Source organism: Numenius arquata, chromosome 6, assembly GCF_964106895.1.
Source record: "Numenius arquata chromosome 6, bNumArq3.hap1.1, whole genome shotgun sequence".
In the NCBI taxonomy this organism is placed as follows: Eukaryota; Metazoa; Chordata; class Aves; order Charadriiformes; family Scolopacidae; genus Numenius; species Numenius arquata.
The window spans coordinates 56,777,184-56,802,168 of NC_133581.1; the positions used below are offsets into that span (position 1 = coordinate 56,777,184).

The 24,985-nt window shown below is 35.3% G+C and overlaps 1 protein-coding gene across 1 annotated transcript in view; it reads left to right on the plus strand.

Annotated features, from left to right (window-relative positions):
- TTC6 (tetratricopeptide repeat domain 6) overlaps window positions 1–24,985 on the plus strand; it is a 59,687-nt gene that overhangs the window by 31,743 nt on the left and 2,959 nt on the right. Inside the window, exons 8-24 of the mRNA XM_074149578.1 lie at window positions 2,160–2,289; window positions 3,723–3,898; window positions 4,328–4,464; window positions 6,763–6,932; window positions 7,417–7,537; window positions 8,819–8,969; window positions 9,868–9,950; window positions 11,037–11,118; window positions 11,975–12,118; window positions 15,866–16,015; window positions 16,277–16,417; window positions 17,042–17,155; window positions 18,523–18,642; window positions 19,132–19,205; window positions 20,726–20,936; window positions 24,230–24,382; window positions 24,581–24,751. Of these exons, the coding sequence (XP_074005679.1) occupies window positions 2,160–2,289; window positions 3,723–3,898; window positions 4,328–4,464; window positions 6,763–6,932; window positions 7,417–7,537; window positions 8,819–8,969; window positions 9,868–9,950; window positions 11,037–11,118; window positions 11,975–12,118; window positions 15,866–16,015; window positions 16,277–16,417; window positions 17,042–17,155; window positions 18,523–18,642; window positions 19,132–19,205; window positions 20,726–20,936; window positions 24,230–24,382; window positions 24,581–24,751 (2,328 nt within the window). The remainder of the gene's footprint in view (window positions 1–2,159; window positions 2,290–3,722; window positions 3,899–4,327; window positions 4,465–6,762; window positions 6,933–7,416; window positions 7,538–8,818; window positions 8,970–9,867; window positions 9,951–11,036; window positions 11,119–11,974; window positions 12,119–15,865; window positions 16,016–16,276; window positions 16,418–17,041; window positions 17,156–18,522; window positions 18,643–19,131; window positions 19,206–20,725; window positions 20,937–24,229; window positions 24,383–24,580; window positions 24,752–24,985) is intronic.

The window sequence follows — 24,985 nt, forward strand, 5'->3', positions numbered from 1 at the left end:
CAGGGTAGGTTTAGACTGAACATTAGGAAAGAATTTTTCACAGAAAGAGTGGTCGGGCATTGGAATAGGCTGCCCAGGAAGGTGGTTGAGTCACCATCCCTGGATGTGTTTAAGAGGCATTTAGATGTGGTGTTGGGGGATATGGTATAGGGGAGAACTTTGTAGAGTAGGGTAGATGGTTGGACTCGATGATCCCAAGGGTCTCTTCCAACCTAGACGATTCTGTGATTCTATGATTCTAATTTCTGCAAAAGCATAGTGAGCAAATAAATTGAAAAGTCACATATTTCCTGTTTATAAAGTATCATTTGACACTAAGATTTTCATACAATAATAATAGTGGTTTTCTATGTACATTTATTTTTTCAACACTTGGTTCCCTTTATAGTGCTACAAACCTGCTATTACTTCTACCCAAGACCCTGCATAACTAGAAAGAAACAACCAAAGCAGAATGAAAACGTTGCCAAAAAAACAAAAATGACAATAATATTTTTAGTCTATTATTTAGATGTGGAAGCTGTAAAAGCTTTCAAAGACATTCTTTAACCAATGATATAGTTCTGTATGTTTGTGAAACCTGGGTAGAGAATTTGTGTTGTACTTCCGGTGTGTGGTATTTTCATTGTCATTTAACGTCATTACACACAGCCCATCATAGCCGGGTTGAGACCCCAAAATACTTCATTCTGTATATCATGTCATACAGCAAAAGATGTCCTTCTTTCCTTAACCAACATCTTGTCCCTTAACACAGCATCTGGTGTTTAGAGAAGCAGCTGCTTTGAGATTCATGACCCTCGTACTGGAGTGCTCGATAATGCAAGCTTGAACCGGATCTTTTGTGTTGATATTGCTCTGTGGGAGTAGAACACCATCAATCTGCCAGTGTCCCTGAAAACAATCTTAATAACAGGCACCTTTAAATAATGTAAATAGCATTTATTTTGCTAAAATGCAAAGCGCAGTCAGTTGAAATATTTGGAAATGTGCAGAGGAACAAAACAGTGAAGTACAAACCAGCTTGAGTTCATGTTGGTTTCTACATTCCTTTCAGCTAACAGTCTCAAGCTAAAATAAATTTTAAGGAGGCTCACACTGTGTCCTATAGTGAAATCCACCCTTCAGATTTTACTCTGTTTCTAGAGTTTGCCTTTCCAAAAATGTAGATTGTCTTAGGGTGAAATTTATTTTTATAACACTGTTTCTGTTAGTGCTTCTGTTGGGGATAAATGTGTAATTCTTATTTTTAATGGAACATAGGTACCTATTTCATGCATCTGCAATCTGTACATATTACCTTCCAAACTTCATAAAATATCTGACCAGAAAATTGACTATATTCATAGAAACTCAATGATTATCTTGTGTCATTTTTATTCACCCCAAACTTCAGAAACAGACTGTCAAGGATGTGCTAAAAATTCCGCACCCTGGCAAAGTGGTTCATTGACCGATCTCAACTGTCAAAATTGCTTGTCGTTGCTATTGCCTATTTGAGTGAAAAAATAACTGACTTTTCTCTTTAAGATATAAGAACACAATTCCTATGTAGTTTATGGATCCTAGAAATAGTTTATAAACTAAAACTACTGTTGTAGCAGAACAGTCTCAGATTTGTGTCAGTCTCTATATTTATTTCCATATGGCTCTTAAATGTGTGTAATACGCGTAACGAACATATGTGAAATATCTTATTTGATTGATAATATCTGTCAAGTGATTTTTGTTAGGGAATGTTAAGTACTTTCTATAGGAATCATAACAGCATGGTTTGAAAAGCTGATTCCTTTTTCACAGGGACAAGTTAATTATTTCTTACTTTCAAATAGAAGAATTCTGACTTGTAGAAATAGTTCAGGTAACCATTTTAAAGAAATCATCAAACAGTAGTATCCCAGCTGATTAATATTTTGTGCTGAACATTCTGGTAGCTTGGACTCTGTGCATATGTGTAAGTACATGATGCTTTTAAAAAATAATTGACATGAATAAAATTTTTAAGGTACTTAGGTAAAATAAAAGTTTGCCAGTCTAGGAATTTTCTTTAAAAAAAAATCATTTCAGTGCAAAAAATGTTCTCATTTCCTATGTAATACTGTTAGCACATTTGAGAAGTTTCTTCTGCAATGTAAGTTATTTACTTATTTTGCTTATAGGCTATAAGCTTAGAACCACTATTGCTTAATGCTTACTGGCATAGACATTTGATTTACCTCTTGCAAGACAGAATTTCTGCTGCTTTGGATGACCTGAATTTTATGACTAAATGGAGCAAAACTAAAGCAGGTAAGTATCTACTGAAGTGTTACTTAACAGTTAATTTTGCATAGTGTTTTTCTCTAGTTGCCTTTGGTCCTAGTTTTGCAAATGTTTTTGTATGTTTTTAACCTTACATCAGTTGTTTTATCCATATTAATAAAAGATTATAAAGCAGACGTGAATATTCAAAGACTTGGGATAGAAGTTGAGTTTCTAAGGCAAAAATAAGTACTTAATTTTAGTGTGTTTTTTAAAAAATGCAAAAGAAAAAAAATCAGAAAAAAGGACTGATGGAAATTGTACCCATCAGGGGAAAGCCAGTAACAATCCTGTAATGGAGACAGTGTGCTATTGTGCTTCCGTCTGCCCTTTTTAAAACCGTTTAAACTGGGAAGGAGGAGCTTAAAGGGGAAAGATACCACCTGGTTGACAGACCGGGCCCTGCAGACCAGGGAAAGTGATTCCCCTCTGCCAGGTTGTCATGCTGTACCTCCAATGCTTTGTCCAATTTTGGAATCCCTTGTATGAGAGAGACAAGCTGAAGAGAGTCCTTGGAAAACTGTTAAGATGGTCAGGGGTCTGGAGCCTAAGTTGTATGGGGAAAGGATGAGGGTGATGAGTTTCTTAGCCTGGGAAAGGTAAGGGGGAAATCTGCTCTCAGGTACGTCATGGGTGATAACAGAGAAGACAGAGTCAGAATCTTCCGAGAGGTGCACAGCAATCGTCACAGGTTGCAACAAAGGAAATTTTAATTGAATATGGACTTGGAAGACACCCCACCCACCCCCCTTCTTCCTATACCCCGATTTTTTTTTGTTGCTGAGCATGACATTACATGGTATGGAATGTCCCTTTAGCCTATTAAAGTCAGCTGTCCCAGCTGTGTCCCCTCCCAGTTTCTTGTCCACCCCGAGCTTACTTGCTGGAGAGATGGCAGAGGGAGGAAAAAAAAAAAAAAAAGCCCTGATACTGTTAAAGCATTGTTCAGCAAAAGCTCAAACATTGTTGTGTGATCAACACAGACACAAATCCAAAACACAGCACCATAGGGGCAGTTATAAAGAAAGTTCACTCTATCCTGACCGGATCAATACAGTGGGATAATTATTGTGTGGGCCCATTTAAACTAAATCTCTTTATATTTGTTTGTGATCAACACATCTACGCTAAATGTCTTGATGGGCCATTTCTACAGAGGTCTGCAGAGCACAAAGATTTTTAGTACCTGTGAATCCAGCGAGAGCTATCAATTTACAGCTGCACAGGCTCCACGCTTGGGCACACAGCTATAGCTCTAAACTTTTGAGTACTGTTGCTCAGATTAAAACGGGACTTCCTAACCTTTTGTATAATCTGCTGTTCTATTTCTACTGTTTATGTTAATTACCCTGCAAGGAGGAGATGACTTATTGTTCTGGGCTGCTAAATAGTGCCTTTTATATTTTGGGTGGTTGTTTCAGATACATACCTGTCAATGGCTGAAATTTACAGGAAACAAGGTGATAATACATTGGCAATCATCAATTATAGCTCTGCAATACAGCGCTGCCCTACAGATGATGACATTTATTTTAGGAGAGCGGAGTTGTATTTTGAGGAAAATCAATTCTTATTGGCCATGGATGATTATGCCAAAGTAAGTTCACATTTTTTGTACTGTTACAATAGTGTAGTAACTTTGTGTAACTTCAGTAAAAGTAAACTGTATTTGGATATATCTGGTAAGCAGCTTGGACAACAGATATCCTTTCAAATAAATGATGTTTAAAAAAAAACCAACAGTGCTATGGAAATAAATAAGTAATTTCCGTTACTCCTGCTGGCTAATTCAATAAATTACTGAATGTCTACAAAATATTAGCCACTAATAAGCTTGCATCATTACTTTTTCTACTTCAATTTACAGGTAATGGAAATTACAACAGACATTAAAGGACATAAAAGGAATAAAAAAATCTGAGAATAAAAGTATATATTATTTTTATGCTTTGTGAAGACTTGAAATCATTAAAAATAATAAGAATGAGGAATAATACCATGTACTACTTAATTTTTTTCATTATAGTGTTTTCAGTATAACCCAAAAAGAACAGATGCACTTATGAAACATGGAATACATTTCTTTGACTGTTCAGTTTTGACTACAGCTATTCAGGATTTTACAGCTGTGATCAAGGAAGACCCCAGCAATGCTCAGGCGAGGTAGAATATATAGTTTGACAAAAGTATTTGAATTTTAAGTGGATTGTTAAAATATTAATATGTAAAAGACTGAATATGCATTAAACAATAATAAATGAATTGCACTTCCAAAGAGGTGTCTAATAGAAATAGAAGAAGACTTCTAGGCCATGAGATTCATTGGGGAATCTTTGTATTGCTTTAATGACTTTGGATTAGTCCCTAGACCTTAATATAGCTAAGCACAGAACCACGTGCTAAGATCTTGAGAACTTTGTAGTGTAGGGTAGATGGTTGGACTCGATGATCCCAAGGGTCTCTTCCAACCTAGACGATTCTATGATTCTATGATCCCACTAGAGTAATGCAAATATAGAGTCAGTTGGACTTAAGCATGTGCATATGTGCTTTGCTCCAAAGAGCTGGATTTAAATGTGAAGAATGTCCTTAAGGATTACATAGTTCTATGCCTAATTTCCATTGGTTGCCTTTACACTCTGGGTTTTAGTGTTACGCTGAATTAATGTTTTCTGTGAAAAATGTGAATTATGAATGAGAAGCATCTTTATTTTCAAATTATAACAATGATTTTGAGGTTTGACTTACAAAGACTGAAAAAAAATTTATATGATTTCCCTACTAGAGAATGTGACTTTTAAAATATAATTTCTGCAAAGATTTGCATTCTTTTTATATCCTATCCTGGATTCATGAAAATAGATGCAAAATAAAAGCAGATATTCAATGGCAGATTATGATACCTGAATTTTGGTGTCAGCTTGTTTTATCCATGGGATGTAGGTATCTGAGCAGCCGTTATCATCAAGGACTCTAATCAATACAGTTAGTAGACTCCAGGTAGATTGAATATAATGCCTGGAGAGCTGTTTAGCTAAACATCCAGTAAGTGTATATTTTTGGATGAAGTGAATTGCTTTCATCTCCTTGGATTATACTGACTAGATCTTTGTCAACTGTAATGGAAAGTCAGACACCTAATGGATATTGTAGACATCTACAAATAGACGCCTAAGTTCAAATAACTTATTTCCATCCAAACTGAACAGAAATGGCTAGGGAAGGACTCTCCTATGTGTATCTTCTACCTGTCAGTCCTCCTTCTTCATCACAGGGAACAACAGAATCATGCAAAGCTTTCTTATGACATTAGGATCCTGTGCTACTAATGTAATTTACAAATGCTCCTTAAAACTCTGAATTTGAAATAAAATCTTGAAGCAATGCAAAGCTGCATTTGACTTTCTGAAATCCACTAGTTCATTGAGGCTCATGATGTGTGGATGTGTTGATGTGTGGACTCTGTGAATAGTCCTAGTGAGTATGATTAGTATCAGCGCCTTGTGTTTGTGTAGGTTTAAGCAGTGATTTAAATTCTTGAGGAACTGACTTTACTGTGTTAGATTGAAAAAGGAATAGTATATATTTGGCATGATAACTCTGCATAGAAGTGGGATGTGGCATTAGACCTGCTTAATAAGTGAAAGCTTTCTTCAGTAATACGAAAATATAAGTTTTATATATTATGTCTTACTCTGCTTCCCTATTTGAAGTACACTAAGATGGCAGTTAGGAATACGGTTTAGTAGTGGACTTGGCAGTGTTAGGTTTATGGTTGGACTTGATGATCTTAAAGGTCTTTTCCAACATAAATGATTCTATGATAAAATAATTTTACAGCCATTGCTGTCTATTCACATTTTTTGCCTGTGCTTATTATTTACCTTGTTTAAATATATTGCTAGCTTCCTGAATTTGAGGAAAGAATAGTGTAAAATAGTAGGATCTGATTTTGTAAACTTGTCTGTTTGAAAGAAATATTGAAGAATAGAATGGATATTTTCAGAAAGTTTTAATAGTAATGAGGGAAGTTTTATATTTTTTCTTTTAAATCAGATTTAACAAAATCTGGTATTTCCCATGCAGAAACTGCTGCACCAATAGACTGTGGAACTTGGAGAGAGTTCCATTCAACTCTGTGATGCCCAAAGCTGATACAGGTTTCTATTATATTGAATTTGATTTATTCAAGTGAGGCGATCTGCCTATATGGTATAGATTACTGGAATTTGTTCCTTCAGACTTGCTTTATTAAATTGAGAAATAAAATTGAACATTTATTCTACTTTTCAACATGCTTTCCTGAGTAATTACTTCAAGGTTGCATCATAAAAACAGTGGAAGAACTCTTTTAAGTTGCCTCAACCTGTTAATATTATAAATAATAGTCTATGACTTCATGATGTAGGTATACTTTTCTAAGGGAAATTATATTTAAAGAGAAACTTTCTTCCTTATTAGGCTGTATCGAGGAAGAGCCTATGCTAAGCAGCAGCAGTATAGAAATGCAATACAAGACTTAGCAACAGCAATTCATCTAGACCCTTCTTGTTGGTTAGCATTCTACTATAGAGGTTGCATACTACAACAGATTGATCCGAAAAGAGCTGTGCAGGACTTCAGTGTTTCTGGTATTGTTTCTTTCTTTTCATGGTGTGCATGTTTGTCATTAAAAAGAGGAATGACCAGTCACCAGTAATTACTATGCTGTAATATAACACAGAAATTTCATGTTGAAAATATTGAAATGTATGGTTGTCTGTCAGTGTTTGGTAATAACTTGCTCCATATCTACTAAGTTTGCTATTAGACATTGTCTCTTGCTGCTGTTGTTTTTATTCAGTTATTTTGCCTCTGCTTCCTAAGCTTTTCTGCTTCACTTTTAATGATTTAAGTGGGTGTAACTGAGAGTTATAAATATGTCCTGAAGGTATTCTGTGCCACAATGAACAATTTCTGTTATGATCTAATATGTTATGTTATGGTTTATATATGATATTTTATAAAATTCTTAAGAAAATCAGAGTAAAAAGTAACATGCAAATAAGTTGCATGGAGTAACTGAAATATATGTGAATATCTCAATAGTTGATTTTTGTTCTCCCTCTCCCACAGTACTCATCAATGACACTTGGGAAAACTTCTGTTCTTTTCTTCATCGTGGGATTGTTTACTCAGAACAGCGTCAATGGTCACTTGCAATATCTGACTTTGAAAGTGTCCTAGCTTTGGACAGGTGATTGGACTTGAGAATTTTAATATATGTTGTTTATATTCTGATTACCCAGGGGCATAAAAGTAGTAATAAAAGAAAGTAGAATCAGAACTGTTATTCAGCAAATACACTGGAATTAAGCCCCACAAAACCATAATGTTGTGTTCTTTTAATATCTTTTGCCTTATTTACTATAGTCTGGGTATGATAAATATAATTATTAATGTATTTCAAAATTAAATTTTATTTTGCCTTACATGGCAACTTGGCAAATAAATTATTCGGGTTTGGCAGACAAAAGATGAAACTGAAGTCCCAATTTAAGTTGACTACTCATGTGATAATTATGTCATTAGTCTTTTGGGATGGAATCTGTCTGCAACACAGGTAAAAAGTTTTTTTTTTCCAAAATAAAATACCACAATGTTTTCTTTAACAAAAGCCAGTGAAATTAAAAAAAAAAAAAAGCTGTTTGTGTTCCTTCATAGTTGGTGACTGAAGTTCATGTGGTTTATCTGAATTGCGTTTCTTCCTACCACTTATAATCTTTCTGTTATCTGTAGCAGCCCTGCCGTGCCAACTGTCTTACAATATGCAACAAACCTCCGTACCAGTTAGCTGCATTAATTACCTTACTCTAAAGATACTGAGTTCTTGTTCAGCCTCAGGCAATCTCAACAATTGTGTCTTGAGGAAAGGCTTCCATTCCATTCTATGACAGGCCTAAAGACCCCTCAGCTCATCCTTTGTCATGGCTCTGCTGTAGGAAGTCTTGAACTTTGCCTAAAAAGACTCTGTAAGAGTGGGCTGTGCAAGTTATTGCAGATCTTGGAAATGCAGGTCTCCCTAGCAGCTAGCCAAGTGATATAACAGAAAATAAGGGAGCAGGCTAGATGGGAAACACCTAAGCTTTGTTAGTCTTTTGAAACAACAATGTAGTTTTAGTGTTGAAAGATTCAGTATTTCTTGGTGTATTCAGTATATGCAAAATTACCAGCTAGCTCTATTTCTAGTCCAGCTTCTACAACAGAGACTTGTCATCATTTCTTCACAATTCACATTTGGAGTGATGGTTTTGGTGGTCAGAGAGTCTCTAGTGTGCAGCCAGACACCGTAAGCTACTGAAATGGTGTTTTTTAATGAGCTCTGTCCTCTGCTGGCAATTAGAATTCTTTAGCTCAGTGCAATCACAAAATAGATGTGTGGTAAATGTCATAAAAGCAGATGAAGCCTGTATAAGTTGTGGTTAATACAATGACATATTTCATGCAATAACAAAAGGAAAAAAATATCTATTTTTAGCTCTGTCGTCTTTGCCTACCTAAATATTGGTTTGATACTGCTGTTGCATCTCAAACAATACCACGAAGCTATTCAATGGTTTACTAGTGCCATTGAAACTGATCCTCTCACCGTTAGAGCCTACATATGCAGAGCGCAAGCGTATCATAAGGTAATAAATTTCTTTTGCTTTTGTTGGCCACTTAATATAGATTTATTTATAATTATGATCATTGTGACTATTTTAATACATATGCCTTTGTGTTATACAGATATTGGAACCTGTTTATATATATACATTTCAAGTAGTCCTTGTCACCATAATAGAATTACATATGGTGCAATTGTAAGATATTGTTGGCATCTAATGCAATGGCAAAAAATATTTCATGTCATTTTATTTTTTCTATATCAGTGTACATCGAATCTGAGCTTTAATAAATTTTTTTAAATATATTTAATTTTTTTTTTAAATATGTATTTTTTTAAAGATAAAACCCCCATATTTTGAAATACAGTATGTTCTAAACAAAATTTTCTTAAGAATACAAATTTTTCAGGAAACTCAAATTATCTTCTCCACAAATGGGAGTGAAAAAGTTAGCAGCTGTCCCAGCTGGATGAATCAGTCCTTGTAATGATCAGTCACTGTAATGATCTTTCTCCTCAGCATCTGGAGCAGGCTGAATGGGACCACATGCACAGATACTTGAAAAATAAATGCAAATTCATTACAGTAATGAAGATTCATCAGGACATATGTGCATGTAGATCTCATGACCTAATCTCCTTCCCCATAGTCCAGAGTCATCTTTGGATTTTGGAAAAGTAAAGAAACTGTCTGGATTTTGGATCTGCCCTATAGGAGATTATGGAAATATGTAGGGTAAATGTTTCAGACCTTTATTAAAAACATGTTGAGCTCCTTCTCAGAGGGAGTATTTGCCTTGTGAGTTGTTACCATGGGGGCATTACGTTCTGCAGAGCCACATTTACAGAAATAGTAACTGTGTCTCCAAATTGTGTTCATATTAGCAATTAAATTGCTGTTTTTTCTTTATAAATTACAGATTCATAATTTACAAAATGCTGTGAAGGATATAAACCGAGCCATTCACCTTTATCCAAATAAATCACAACTTTACATATTAAGGTAGGAAAGTGATTAGTTGAGAACTTCGCAGGTGTTTCACTTATTAAAAAAATTCCATTTGGAATGCTGTTGGTAGATACCCTTATATTCTTTGAAATCTGCTCTGAATGGGTTTTAAAAAAGGTAGTGTTTTTGTAGCATTTTCAAACCGAAGAACTTTATCTGCATAGTGTCACCCAACTATTGTAATTGTTACCTTGGAGGGAGGAGCCTTGTTTCATATACAGGATTCTGCTCTTTGAGGTGCATATAGTTTCTGGGGAAAAAGAAGTAAATAGGTGCCATGACAAAAAGGCAAGTCTGAACTTTTAAAAAATTGATAATTTTCAATGTTTTCCCCACGTGGATGGGTCCTTCACTGATTTGTCTGCAGAATCCACATAATGCAAAGAATGTGAAGGATTGAGTGCAGGCCAATTTAGATTTCAACTATTCTTCTTCCCCACATTCAGCCCAGTGAGTAGTGACTTTCACCAAGACTAAACAATAAATTACTAGATAAATTTGTTTCTTCCCCTGAAAAGCTGTAAGGACTAGTGAGGAAATGCTAGGATATTATTCCTCAGGTGTATTAGGAGAATTAGTTGCTATGTTCCAGTCAATAATACTGTATTTTCCCAGTTTTAAAAGTGGGTTTGCTCAGCTTGTCTCTCAGTGTGGTTTGACTAGCATGGCCTCTTACGCTGATGCTGATATCTGAAGAAGCAAAGTACTGTCCCTGAAAACAGAATGTATCTATCAGCTATTGCTCTGTGGTGGATTTTAGAAATGCTATTACTAAGATTATTGTTGCAGTTCTTGAGATTGTAAGGTTTGCTATCTGTGGAATCCAAAGAAAATGTATTTTTGTGACTCCTACAATGTGAAGAGAGGTAAGCATATAATTTCTTGGTACTGTGACGCGAGAGAAAAAAATTAGAAATTCAACACATGTTTCTGATGAAGGAAAAAAAGAAAGTAAAAACTTTGGATGTTTTTACTGGAAGTCATTATTTTTCCTTTTTATAATAATAAACACATATTTCAGTAGTATTTGCCCTTTGAAAGAAATGCCTGGAAATAGTTTTACTAATGACATCATTACAGGGGACAGTATTTAATGGAGCTGAAGAAATATGAGCTGGCAAGTTTATGTATTCATCAACTTGCAGAAATGGATGAAGGTAATGTCAATTTCCACCAGTTTTCCTAGATAGTTGTGAACCATGGCAACAGTCTGTAACGAAGGAACTGTTCAAAAAATTAAGTTCAAGGATGCAAATAAGTTAGTTACAATGAATCAGCTAAAATATAGGAACTTATGATGTATTTTGTTTGCATGTCTGAAGCCTTTAGATGTAATAATGGTATACACTATTGCCTGTACTATCACCTATGATTTCAGAATTTCTGTATCTTTTGAGTTCTTGCTTTTTAATTCTACCTTTCAATATTGGTAATTTCTGCTTTAAGAGGATATTGAGTAAGGATTCTCTTCTGTACTTATGTACAGTCTTTCCTAACAAAATATCAAGCAGCTTTAGAACTGAACCTTCCCAATGTGTTTGAACAGTAAAAACGTTGCAGTATAGTAGTTCCTTGTTATGTGCCAGGCAGAAAATGGCAGTCCTGATGCTCTCGGTGAATCCATATGAATAGCCACACTGTATGAGAATAATTTCCTGTCTCTAGTAGTGACCAAGTATGGGTACACAGGGCACAATATAAAAACAAAGCAGGCATATGGTGATACTTCCGCAGAGCAAAGCCTTCTTACATGTGGGGAGAGGAAGGTAAATATTTGCAGATGTTTAGCACTCAAACTACACTCACTGATAAATAACTGTTCAGACTTTTGTAGGAATTTAGTTTACATCTGTATTTTTGTGGATGTTAAAATAAGTTTTGTTCCTCCAAATATTTTAATAACGTTTTAAAGTTTGCATATAATTTAGAGGTATTTTACATTGGAAAACATGTAGGTTAAAGTAAAAGAGATTATTGTTTTTCATGGTGTTTTCCTTCCAGAATCCTTTACATCTCAGCCTGTTCAGCGAGCCCTCATTCAGTCCTTTTGTCAAAATCACGATAAGGCCATAGAGTGTTTACGTGAAGCTACTGCAATTCAGCCTGAGCCTTCAGTGTTTGTTATTTTAGGAAAAATACAAATGAAAGCCAAGAAAACTAAGGTTAGAAAAGTTTGTTATATATATGCCAAACAAGACAATGTTTTTCTTTCTATATCCTTTTACTATTTTATGAAATGTACTAGTATATAAGTAAACCTTCAGAGTACCCGATTCTTTAAAATATAAGAAGACCTGAGAAAGAAATTTCAACAGCAGCACTAAAAGTTCGGCATAAACTAGGCAATTTTAGTTTTAAGACATTTAAGATGATCAATTAAAAGATACAATTAAATAGATTGAGGTCCATTATATGTTATAATATTGCTTCTTTTGAAGTAAAATAACAAAGTATGTCTAGCATTTTTTTGTCTAATAAAATCTAGTACAAAAATTTAATTCATGTATGTCAACTGAATATACAATGTGTAGTTACAGGTATTTTCTCAGCTGTGTGAATATTCATATGTCATAGGGTTGTCGCTCTTCTGAGTCCTGCAGGTAGCCAATATTTTAGTCCTGCAGAATTGTTGAAATTGGCTGTGTGGATTAGCTGTTTCTTCTTCTGCAATCCTATTTGTTTATACAAAATGTACAGAGTCCTCTTTCCCTAAACACAATAGTAGCAAGCAACAGGTAGATTCATAAGACCTTGAATCTACCTATCTATCAAGTTATATGTCTGTATATAAATGCACAGTCTTTCTATTTCCTCTTATCCTTGTCTTTGCAGCTTCTTTTTAAATGAAAAGGCATTCACTTTGCAAAAATTCTACTCCTGCTGCCTTGGCTTGTACCAGATAAAACCTCTTGATCCATTCAGCTTTTTTTGTTAGGCTTGGGTGTTTTATTTGTCTCAAACCATAATGGGACATTGCTTGTTCTGCTGTCTTTGAAAGAATGCTAAGTCAAAGACAGTGGTCATTAGTACCCTCCAATTACACGTATTTCAGTTGTCATGGTTAAGAGGATGAATATTAGGGTCATTCCCTGATTTCCCAGAGTGTTTCAGCCAGAGGTGAGGACTTGCACTGCCACCTGTCCTGGAGAGGGATGACATAATACCCTCAATATGGGAAAATGGTTAGACTTGAGGCTATAGTGCCCTGAGAATCAGCCGCACCTTTAGAATTATATGTGAGTGAGTTCAGGTATCTACAGTTCTTTTTCCTCTTAAAATAAGAGTAATTTTGAATTGCAGGAATAGAGAAAAATTATTTTTAAATAGCAGTAAATGCAGACCTGTTTCATCTAAAACTTCTACTACCTTGACAGCTTAGTGAGGCAGGTGTAGTATTTGCAGACAGTCCTATGGGCACTAGTATTTCAAATTGATTTTTCTAAACAAACACCTATTTATCTTGAAAGGCTCACTTAAGAAAAAAGAAAAGCTATAATTCTCTTGAATATCAACTCTTCTTGATATTGAAACTTTCAGCTGTGGTCCCTTCATAATCCTCAAAGGCTGAGGAATCACTTGTCTTGAGTTCTTAATTTCTTGGTTGGTTTCCTTCCACACTCCTTTAAACAAAATTATTATTAAATATGCATAAATTACTGTCCAGATCTATGAGACATGGTAAGGTTCTAAGAGGCTATTCACCTACGTTCCTTCAATGCCTATACAGAATTTATCCTTTCAATATATTAACAGTTATTAAATTTATGTAAGTTGTCTATGGAATAGATAGTTTGTCATTATTTACACAAAAAAACCTGTAGCAAGTACTCAATTATCATCAGTCTCCATCAAAAGGTATACCTTTTCTTCTTACCTAATAACAGTAAAATACAGAACTGTATGTTTTTTCTAGATCATGTACGTTAGCTACATTGTGATATATAAATAAAACTGAGGAATATTTCTCTGATTTTCTGACCACTTATTGATATGAACCATTCAGAGATCAAGAGTAGGTCTAACTCCAGTGAGATCAAGTAACACTAGGCTAGACATTTTTACCGTAGTCTTCTAAAGACTAAGAAAAAAACACTGAAAAATAATTTAAAAGGCCTAAGAGATTTGCACTTAAGTGCTTTACAACTATTAATATCCTCTGTATTGCAGGATGCTGTGAGAAGTTTTAAAAAAGCTATGAAACTCCTGATGACCTCAACAAAAATTCTGCCTAATACATTTGAGGCTGCAGAAATGTATTATCTCACAGGCCTGTGTCACATGGAGCAAAAAAATTTGTTACGGGTTGGTATTAATTATATAGAATATATTAGCATTTCACTCTACTGCTTGTACACAGCTATGATAACTGACTGCTTTAAGTATTTTAAACAGCCTCCACTGCCTTTTAGCAATTTTCTTTTGAGTTCACGATGTACATTAGACTGTCTTACAAGTTTGTGAGTAATTTTTCCAGTGTTTTTTCCATACATTTTTTTAACATATGTCATTAATTGCCATATAACTACATTAATTTCTTATCTGTTTATCAATGTCTTCACAGGTCTTATAGACAAAAAACACTCATGTAGGAGTATCAGTGGCTTAGTGAATTGGTAGTAAACTTGGACAAGGGAATTCCTAGATTATTGTATTATGGAGTTGGTTGTACTTTGTTAATTGTTTTCTGTGTTACTATAGCTCATAACACCTCTAGTTAGTTCTCTTTGGCACCTACGTACGATACTTAAGAAATAAACTGCATTACCTAAGAAAAATATATTTCCCTTCTTTCAACAAAATCAATACTTTTAACTATGCTAGAGACTTCTTTGTTGAAAACTATTGAAAGCCTATCAGTGAGGTTTGTGGCAGGCCTAGTGTGAGTTCATGCTAATGTTTTCTATGTTAATGATATGGTATTTTAGTAAATATGTTTCAGTTTTTGATTTGCTAAAAGGCTCACGGCAGAAACTAGAAACATTTGAAATATCAGAATTTCACAGGGAAGAGAAAAATTTCTTGCCTTGTCTGCTTCTGTGATGGGTTGACCCTGGCTGGACACCAGGTGTGCACCAAAGCAGCTCTCACTCCCCTCCTCAGCTGGACAGGGGAGAGAAAATGTAATGAAAGGTTTGCGGGTTAAGATAATGACAGGGAGATCACTCAGCAATTACAGTTATGGGTAAAATAGACTTGACTTGGGGAAAATTGATTTAATTTATTGCAAATCAAATCAGAGTGGGGTAATGAGAAAATAAAAACTAATCTTAAAACACCTTCCTCCCCAACCCCACCTTCTTCCCTTAACTTTACTCCCAAATTCTCTACCTGGTTCCCTGGCTGTTTGTCATATGCGATATTCTTTTGGAAGAAGACTGTCACAATTGCCTGAAATATTTAATGTGGCAATACATGACAATTGCAAAAGGTGACTTTCTGTGTCGACGTACATCTGATATTACAGCTGTAGATCCCAGAAAAGCCTGGGACTTAGTAAGCTAATGTACAGTGTAGAGGAAAAAACTGTCTGGATGGATTTTAAAGGAGTTGCATACTAGCCATGTTAATTCATCATTCATTATAATAAAAAGCTTCACTATTTCAGCTCTTGCGGAGAGAAGACCATGTGCTTGGTTAAACTTTTGCAGTCTCCCTGAAGAAAGGAGATTATTAAATGAATTAGATTGTGCCTCCTTGAGGTTATGATTGCATTAAGTAGGGTGTTAAACATTACAAAATTTTAAGTAGCAGTAAATGGGTGGAAGCAATAAAAAACAATGCAGGTACACGGTGGGTTCCAACTGCAAAAAAAAGCTCATACCTAGCTGTACAAAAGAAGCAGTTTTAGCCTATGATTTCAGGTGAACAAACAGACTATATTTAACCCAGATGATATGACATCCTTTTAGGCCCATCGTGCTTTTAGTATGGCTATCAGACTACATTCAAGTTATCCTGATGCTTTTTATCAGCGGGGGCTGTGTAGAACGCAACTCAGACAAGCTAAGTGCATCCAAGATTTCAATCAAGCACTTGCCCTTTGTCCATCACATTTCCAGGTAATATAAAGACTCCTGATGGTTTGTTTCTGTGAGGCATTTTTGGATGGGTTTGAAGACTGACAGGTTTTGCATTTATGGGTGTATTGCCGTGTAATCCGCCAGCATGCACATGGCAAACATTAAATGAAAGATATGACAAGCTTTGTAAGATGTATGTTTTTATAAACTTGTAAATTCTGTCTTCTATTTAACCCTTGTTTTATAATACTAAACAAAGCTGGTTTTTTATCATGTCATCACTCTGTCTTAATTTCTCAGGCATATATGAGTCGTGCTGCTTACTATGGAAGTAAAGGTAGATATTCTAAGGCAATTCTGAATTGCAATGAGGCAATCAAAGTTCTTCCTAACAGTGTGCACGCTTATTTTTACCGAGGAACTTTAAAGTATCAAAATAAGGTGAGACTATCTTTATTGTTGTACTTTTGCATTCTCCCTTAAAACGTAATGTATCTTACTTGACACTTTATAAGGTTGAAATAATGGTAAAAGCGTTCCTGATGAAAACCAGGAATTCCACTTTATTATTATACTTTCCATTCCCCGTTGAAACTATTCTCAGGTTGTTCTATGTATCTGAAAATGATTGATGAGTTGGAGAAGCTACTGAGCGTCTCTCTGGTTATTCTTTTAAATTGTACAGAATATATTCTTACCTAGCGATTGACGGAAGTAACAAAAATCCATGGAAGATACCTTCCATGTTAGGTTAAGGTACAAAGTGTAAGATAGTAAAATTAAGCGTTGATTATGTATTGCAGTATAAGGATGTGATGTAAGAAAATACAAGGAATGTTTGTTTGCCCAGCCTTTGTACAAATAGAGCTTCTGAAGGAGTGCTCCGACTGCAGTAAATAGTCCACAAAGGATATAATGAAATGGTTGGATGCCTTCCAGTGCTGATGAAGAATCAAAATGTAAAACTATGAAATAAAATTTTACAATAGGCTATTGTATGAGGAAAAGCATGTGGTGCCATGAACTCTGAATTACAATTTATACATAGCATTTTTTCATTTGCAGACATTTAAAGCTGCAATTGAAGATTTTTCAAAGACGATTGACCTCGACAAAACCAGTATTTTGGCATATTATAACAGAGCTGTCTGTTATCATCAAATAAAGGACTTCAGAAAGGTATTGGTATTTTTTTTTTCGACATCACATGAACACTCACTTCATATTAGCTAGTAACCTGTTTTTCACAATTAGTCAAAATTTCTAACCTCTTGCAATGTCTTCGTGAATGATTGTGCTCTTCAGGAAATTGTTTTAAAAATAGCTTTTTGGTCTCTATTATCATATTAATTACATTTGATATCCATTTAAAAATATAAGAACTGTAAGTAAACAAAAGAAAAAATATAAGAACTATAAGATCCAGAAGACAACTACATCAAAACAAGAGTTTGGACTACATCCAACCCTCATTCACAGCTCTGTTTTTCTGGATGTGTTTATACTTCTGTCAACTTGCCTGTGAGCTACCTCTTAAGTGTTTCTGCTTTCTACTTTGTTATAAAGCAAAGGCACAACAGGGCACACACACAAAGGCACCGTGCGGCTTCAGACTGGGAACACAATCATGTTGAACTATCTTTTTGATGAGGCTGATTTTCTGAGACAGGGCTAGTTCATAAGTATTTGTGCTCGGGTGTCTCAAGTCAAATCGACCTTGGGCAAAGGCCATTTGTGCTTAGAGGTTAATTGGCCAAGAATGATGAAGAAAAATAGGTGATTACAGTAACTGAAGGTAAAAGATTTTTGTATAAGTATTTTTGTCCTATTAGGTCTAAACTGTCTAGCTATTCTTAAGTATACTATATAAGTTCATTCTTCAGGTGAAAAATATAGTTGGGCTAGAAGTTTTTCAGATCAAACATTGTTGAAATACTGCCAAGTTTTGATAAATTTGAGAATTGAAGCTTCTTCAGTCTACCTAGTCATGTCACTATTTGCTCTTTTACAAAATTTACACCCAAGTTTAGTTAATACTAGTGTTTGGTTTTTACAACAACAATAAATTATGTTTGAAGATGCTTAATTCTAAAATTATTACTTTGACATTAATTAATGACTAATTAATCTAGAATAATTTGTTGGGGTTTTAAGTAAGAATTTGGACATAAAATCTAGCAATAGAGGTAATTAAGAAAACTCTGAAATTTATATAATGACAAAATAAATTTTAATTATATCTATTGAATATATTTGCATTGTCTTTGCTTCTGTACTCTAGGAATGGGTATCTGTATAACTATTGAAAGGTTCCAAATGAAGTTAAATTCTACCTGGAAACAGTAAAGTATTGGAATAGCCACATTGAAGTCTGTGCGTATGCACATGATTTGTAGGAATTTGAAAGCATGTCTTTTAAATTTTGAAGTATCATTGTATCCCTCTGGATAAATTATGGTTTAAAATACATTTTATGTTTTTAAATTATGTTATTTTAAAATACATTTTATGTTTAAAATACATTTATATTTATGTATCTTTTGTAGGCTTTGAAAGACTATGGAATTATTCTTCTGCTTGAATTGAGTGAGGAAATAGCTTATAAAGTGTTAATTAATCGTGGACTACTCTTCGTGGAGCTTGGTGATTATGCTAATGCGTGTGAGGTACAAAATCCTTCTTTGAGTAAAGGAAATTTGGAGTTTTCTGTTATCTGTAAGCCATTGTTGACACAAAGACCAACTTGACAGTTTTCATATTCTTCTGAAATAGTTTGTGCCCAGTACTCATTTGCTCAATACCTAATACCAGTCTGGCTGTGAAAATGCAAGTAAAATGCAGTTTTGTTTGTTTTACAGTTTTATCCTGCTAGAACTGTACATGGGAGTTGCACAGAATTTTATAAGCAAGAACCTGCTTTTTCCTTCTTTTTTAATCTTGAAGTAATTTATGTTGAGTCCAAATGAGTACTAATTTATTGCAGAAGCCTAAGTAAATGGAGGTTCTGATTGAGTGGGCTTGTTTTGTTCCTCTGTGTGTGCACACGTGTGTGTCAAAATTATTATTTTTGTTGAAATGTCTGGAAGGCTCTGACCTCAAGATAGTTTTCTTAAATGTAAGAAAATAGTATGTGTTTCTGTATCTGTTCTTTTCAGGACTTTAAAGAAGCAACATTGCTTAGTCCAGATGATAGTCAGGTCTTTCAAGCTATTGGAATCTGCTGTCATAGGTAATATATGTAATTTTTTTTGACGGAGAGTAGAACATATTGAGTAAACTGAGAACTGGGGGAGGGGAAAGTGAAAAAGAGGAATGGAAAAAGAAAATTAGATATTTTTCAAGTTTAATAACTGGTATTAGAATCTTCTGGTATTGAGCAACTATGTGTTCATGACTGTCAGGAGGAAATATTAGGGTGAGAGAATTAAGAGAAGGACTGAAGAACAAAGAATTACAAGATAAGCAGAGCTGGGTTGGTTTGTTCAGAATTAGTTAGAAAGCAATTTCTGTTTAAATATGCACTTTGGCCTTTAAAGAAAAGCAAAAGCCTCACTGGTCTTCCTCGCCTGATTTTTTTATTTGGAAATTCTAAAAGGTAGTTTCATCAAGATAAGATTTATTTAGAAAGACTAAAATAAATCTGTTAATCACTTAAAAAAAATATAAATTGGAAGAAATGAGATATTCATTAGTATCTTAGTCTATTTATCATAGTGGCATTTGGAGTTGATTGCTCCTATTTCACACAAATATCACCTGTCATAAAAAGTGACTATATAACTTAGCTGTATAACCCATTTTAAGATGCATTTGGGATCCATCCTGCAGTCTCTAACCTCATGACTGCCTATCAACGGGGTTGGAATGAAGCCCTGATTTGTTTTTGCAACAAGTGGTGTGCTTTTAAAAAGCATTTGGTTTACATCCCTTAAAGTTATTGTTAGCTAAATACATTTAATCTTTCCTCTTTCGGTAAAGAAGTCAGACTGTGCTTCAGGTAGACACAGGTCTACAGATGTAGACACAGACACAATATCTTATCTTTCAGTATCATCTTGGTAAAATGATTTTGTACTTTGACTTTTTAAAGTTTTTGCTTTATGTGTAAAGGTACTTACTAGCATTCGTTGACATTTGAGGTATTTAATCCTTTTTATTCATATTCAGTATATTTCAGATGCTTCAAGTTTTATCTAAGGATGGGGTTCCACATTTGGCTTACTCTTAGATCAGAATGATCTATGCTTGGAACCCTAAATATTGCCTCATTTTACTCTTTAAGTTTAGCATAGTTTGGATAAGTTCAAGAACTGGTATGAGAAAAAAACAGAGAGAAGGCTTATATGAGAAGTAAATTATTTATGGCTGACACATCTGTGCCTAAACACACTACCAAAAACATGTTTGGTCATGACATTTGGACAGCATGAGTGACTCGGATAAAGTCTCTCTGTTGAGTACAACTGTTGAAATCTTGTCCCAGCAAAAATTAATGGGAGTTTTGCTGTTTTCTTTCTCAGGCCAAGGAATTCCAACTGAAGTCTGCAAGGCCTTACCCTGACTACCTTCACTGTTATAACCATCAGGGTGCACATATAGAAAGAAAACTTAGGGAAAAAAAGAAATGTCCTTTTAATCAGAACAACTACTTTTAGTGGGCTTTATGGGGTAGTATTTGCTGATCATTCATAAACTGAGATTTTTTTAATAGAATTTTTAAACAGCAAACATTAATATATCTATTTTTAGACTTCACAAGTTTGAAGAAGCTGTGAGATCATTTGACCAGGTTCTCAGACTAGATCCTGTTTCTGTGCATGCCTATGTTGGACGAGGAAACTCGTACATGGAAAATGGACATGAGACTGGTTATAAACAAGCACAGAAAGACTTCTTGAGAGCAGTTCATCTGAATCCAACATGTATAAATGCCAGAATTTGCTTAGGATACAACTTGCAGGTAACACACCAAAATTCATTGTCAGTGTTATGTTCAATCAAACAAAATACCATCAATCTTACATGCATATATTTATGTAATGCATAAAGTAATCATAATAAACAGAAATTAATGCATGTACTTTAGACAAGCTTTATGGCATCTTCTTTCTTTTAAACTAAATGGATAGACCATGATTTTCTTTTCGCTATTGTGCTCAATCTTGTTGGAGTTCTGCTCTTGAATAATGGAATATCAGGTAACCTTACGCTAGTTTGATTTGCGTATATGGTTCTCTGATAAGCTAACGTTAAGAACTGGCATGTTTTGTGTGTATGAGCAGTTTACTGAAGTAAAAAGCAGCCAAAGTGTTTACAAATCTGTGTAAAACAAAATCTAAATTATCCAAACTATACTGTTAGCGAATCTGCTAAAATCCCTTGGTAAAGACGATATATATAATGATGTCTGAAAACTACGTACCTACATAGAAAGTCAACTTCTATATTAGCAAAGGGATATATGATATGACTTGAAATTTTTTGTCTGTGTCTGATTTCTGTCATTTAGTTACCGTGCTTTATTATATCCAGTTGTCTGAAATGTCTTGAATTGTCATGAATCTTGTTGAAAATTAATTTTTTCTGATGTAAATGAGGCACTAATGTTAGTACCCTGTGTCAGGTAGTCCTGCATGTGTGTCATGAAAATTTCCATTTACAGCTTTGCCAATTCACTTAAATTCTAACTAATGCTTTCACAGTGCTTTGGGAAGTACTGTGCAAGAGAAAAACCTGGAGTGACTACATAGGTAAGTAGGGTAGGAGTAGGACATAGGTAGGAATTAGATTTTTTAGGTTCAGGAGGCAACCCAGAAGGTTCACATAGTGGCAGGTGCTTAATTTCTGAGAAGCCTAAATCTCACTAGATGCCTTTTCTTAAGCCTTATTATATCTTTGGGGGCTTAAACATAGGCACAAGTGGAGAAGTATTTTGATGTGGGGAACTAGATGATTCACCTTCCACCTTTGCCTAATTAATAGGTATATTAGGTACAATGCCCAGAATTAAGCACTTCCTTGACTGCGCTAAGTCCTTCACAAGGTACTGCATACTATCCAGGTATACATCCAGGTATACCATCTGACCATCCAGGGAAGATGCTTTTGCTGAACTACCTAGTGGTTTAATTTTATTGCTATGTGAAGTCCAACATATAAGTCTTCAGGTCACCAGCCCATCAAGAGTTGAATCCAGTGAGGGGCATGAAGGTCCGCAAGAAAGTCTTCTACAAGTACATCAGTAGCAAAAGGAAAATGTGGGAAAATATGGGCCTGCTGCTGAATGTGACTAGGGATGCGGTGACAAAGGACATGTAGAAGTGCTCAATGCCTTCGTCACCTTGGTCTTTACTGGTAAGACTGGCTTTTAGGAATCCCAAGTCCCTGTGACCAGTGGAAAAGTCCAGAGGAAGGAAGACTTGCTCTTGGTGGAGGAGGATCAGATTAGGGAACATTTAAGCAAAATGAACACACACGAGTCTGTGGGATCTAATGGAATACACTCACAAGTGGTGAGGAACTAGCCAACATCACTGTGAGGCCACTCTCAATTATCTTCGAAAGGTCATAAGTGATCAGTAGAGGTTCCTGAAGACCAGAAGAAGGTAAATGTCACTCCTATCTTCAAGAATGGCAAGAAGTCAGATCTGGGGAACTCCAGGCAGGTCAGCCTCACTTCAGTCCCTGGAAGGGCAATGAAGCAAATAATTCTGGAAACCATTTCTAAAGACATGAAGGACAACAAGGTGATTGGGAGTTGTCTGCATGAGTTTATAGAGGAGAAATTATGCTGATCAACCTGATAGCATTCTATGATGAAATTACTAGCTTCATGAGTGAGAGAGGAGCAGTGAATGTTGTTTATCTCCGCTTTAGCAAAGCTTTCAGTAGTCTTTCATAAGGTCTTCATGAAAAACTGGTGAAATATGGTTTAAATAAGCGGACAGTGAGGTGAAATGAAAACTGATTGACCTGTGAGGCTCAAAGTGTCATTATTAGTGCCATAAAGTCCATCTGGAGGCCAGTCACAAGTGAATTACTCTAAGGGGTCAGTAATGTGTCCAATATTTTTTAACATCTTAATTAATGAACTGGATGATGGAGTGGAGTACACCTTCAGCAAGTTTGCAAATGATACAAAATTGGGAGGACTGCTTGATACACCAAATGGTTGTGCTACCATTTAGAGGGATGATGGGCTGGACAGCCTGGAGAAATGGCAGACAGGAACCTCACAAAGTATAACAAAGAAAAGTGAGAAGTTCTGCATCTGAGGAGGAATAATTTCATGCATGACTACAAGCTGGGAGCTGACTGGCTTAAAAGCAGCTTTGCAGAAAAGGACGTGAGGGTCCTGATGGGCAACAAGCTGAAGTTGTCAGTGATGTCCCTTGCAGTAAAGGCCAATGATACCAAATGATACCATGTTAGGAGTAACATTGGCAGAAGGTTGAGGCAGCTGATCCTTCTCCTCTACTCAGTCCTAGTGAGGCCACATCTGGAGTACTGTGTCCAGTTCTGGGCTCTCCAGTACAAGAGAGATATGAACATACTGGCGCTCATCCAGCGAAGAGCCACTAAGATGATTAAGGGCTTGAAGCATCTGTCTTATAAAGAGAAGGGAAAGAGAGATGAAGGCTAAAGGGGGAATCTTTTAAATAGGTATAAATATCTGATGAAGGAGTATAAATGAAGTGGAGCCAGGCACTTCTTAATGGTGCACAGTGACAGGACAGGAGGCAACAGGCACAGACTGAAATACCATTTAACATCCATTTAAACATCAGAAAACTTTTTTTTTTTTTTTAAATGTAACAATGATCAAACACTGGAACAGATTTTACAGGGAGGTTGTGGAGTCTCCATCCTTGAAAATGTTCAAATTCTGACTGTACATGGTCCTGGGCAACCTGTCCCAGTTGTCCCCGCTTTGAGCAGTGGCTAGATGATTTCCAGAGATCCCTTCCAAACTCAACCATTCTGTGATTATATGATGTAGAAAAGGTAATACTTGCAGTTAAAACAGTTGTGGCAGATACATTGCATAGTTGCAAAGACAATTAATATTGCATAATTAACAAGATGTTTGAGAGTTAGCAAGATATTTGAATTCATTTTTTTCTGTAATTTAATTAACTGTGTTTGTAAATATAAGCATGCTTCCATTCTCTACTGTAATTTTTAAAGTGAGATCATTAGTATGTTTGGCATTTCTTATCTTTCTTATTGTGGACATACTGGAATTCATTTTAGGCCCTTGGAAAACTTCAGAGAGCATGGAGCCAATTTACAGTTGCCATTCGCATTGATCCAAAATGCCATGCTGCATATGATGGACGAGCTTCAGTCTGTCTTCAAGCGGGTGAAAGTTTTGCCGCATTTCAAGATATAAATGCTGCACTAAAGGTAGATGTTAGCTTAAAGTGATTTTACTAAAATCAACCTGTTGCTCTGAATCCAGTCAATACTGTATATTAATAGTTGCCAGTTTGGTAATCCAATTAAAATTTTGTTAAAAGTAAATGTATCTTTGAAAACCAGAATAAATTACTGTAGAAGTGTAACTTTTCCCTGAATAAGAGTGTGTCTACATTTTCCTTTCAGCTCACTACCACTGCTCCGCTGCTAACAAATCGGGGTGTCATCAATCAGTTAATGGGATATCTACCCTATGCCATGAAGGACTATCAACAAGCAATTTCTGTTGACCCAAACTATGCATTAGCCTATTTCAATGCAGCAAATATCTATTTCCATAATCGGCAGTTTTCACAGGTAAGTCTGTAGTGTCTCTTTATACTGTCTTCAGAACTCTTTTCCTTAAATGAATACTTCATTAACACGAAGCTTTCTTCCATTGAATTTCATGGTCCTCTACCAGGAGATGAATTAATCTCTAGTAATTAATAATAAATAATTGCCCTGCTGCTATGTATTTTATCATTGATATGAATGAACTAACAGCTAGGATACACATCACAAAAAATTTTGTTTATAATTGAGATACCA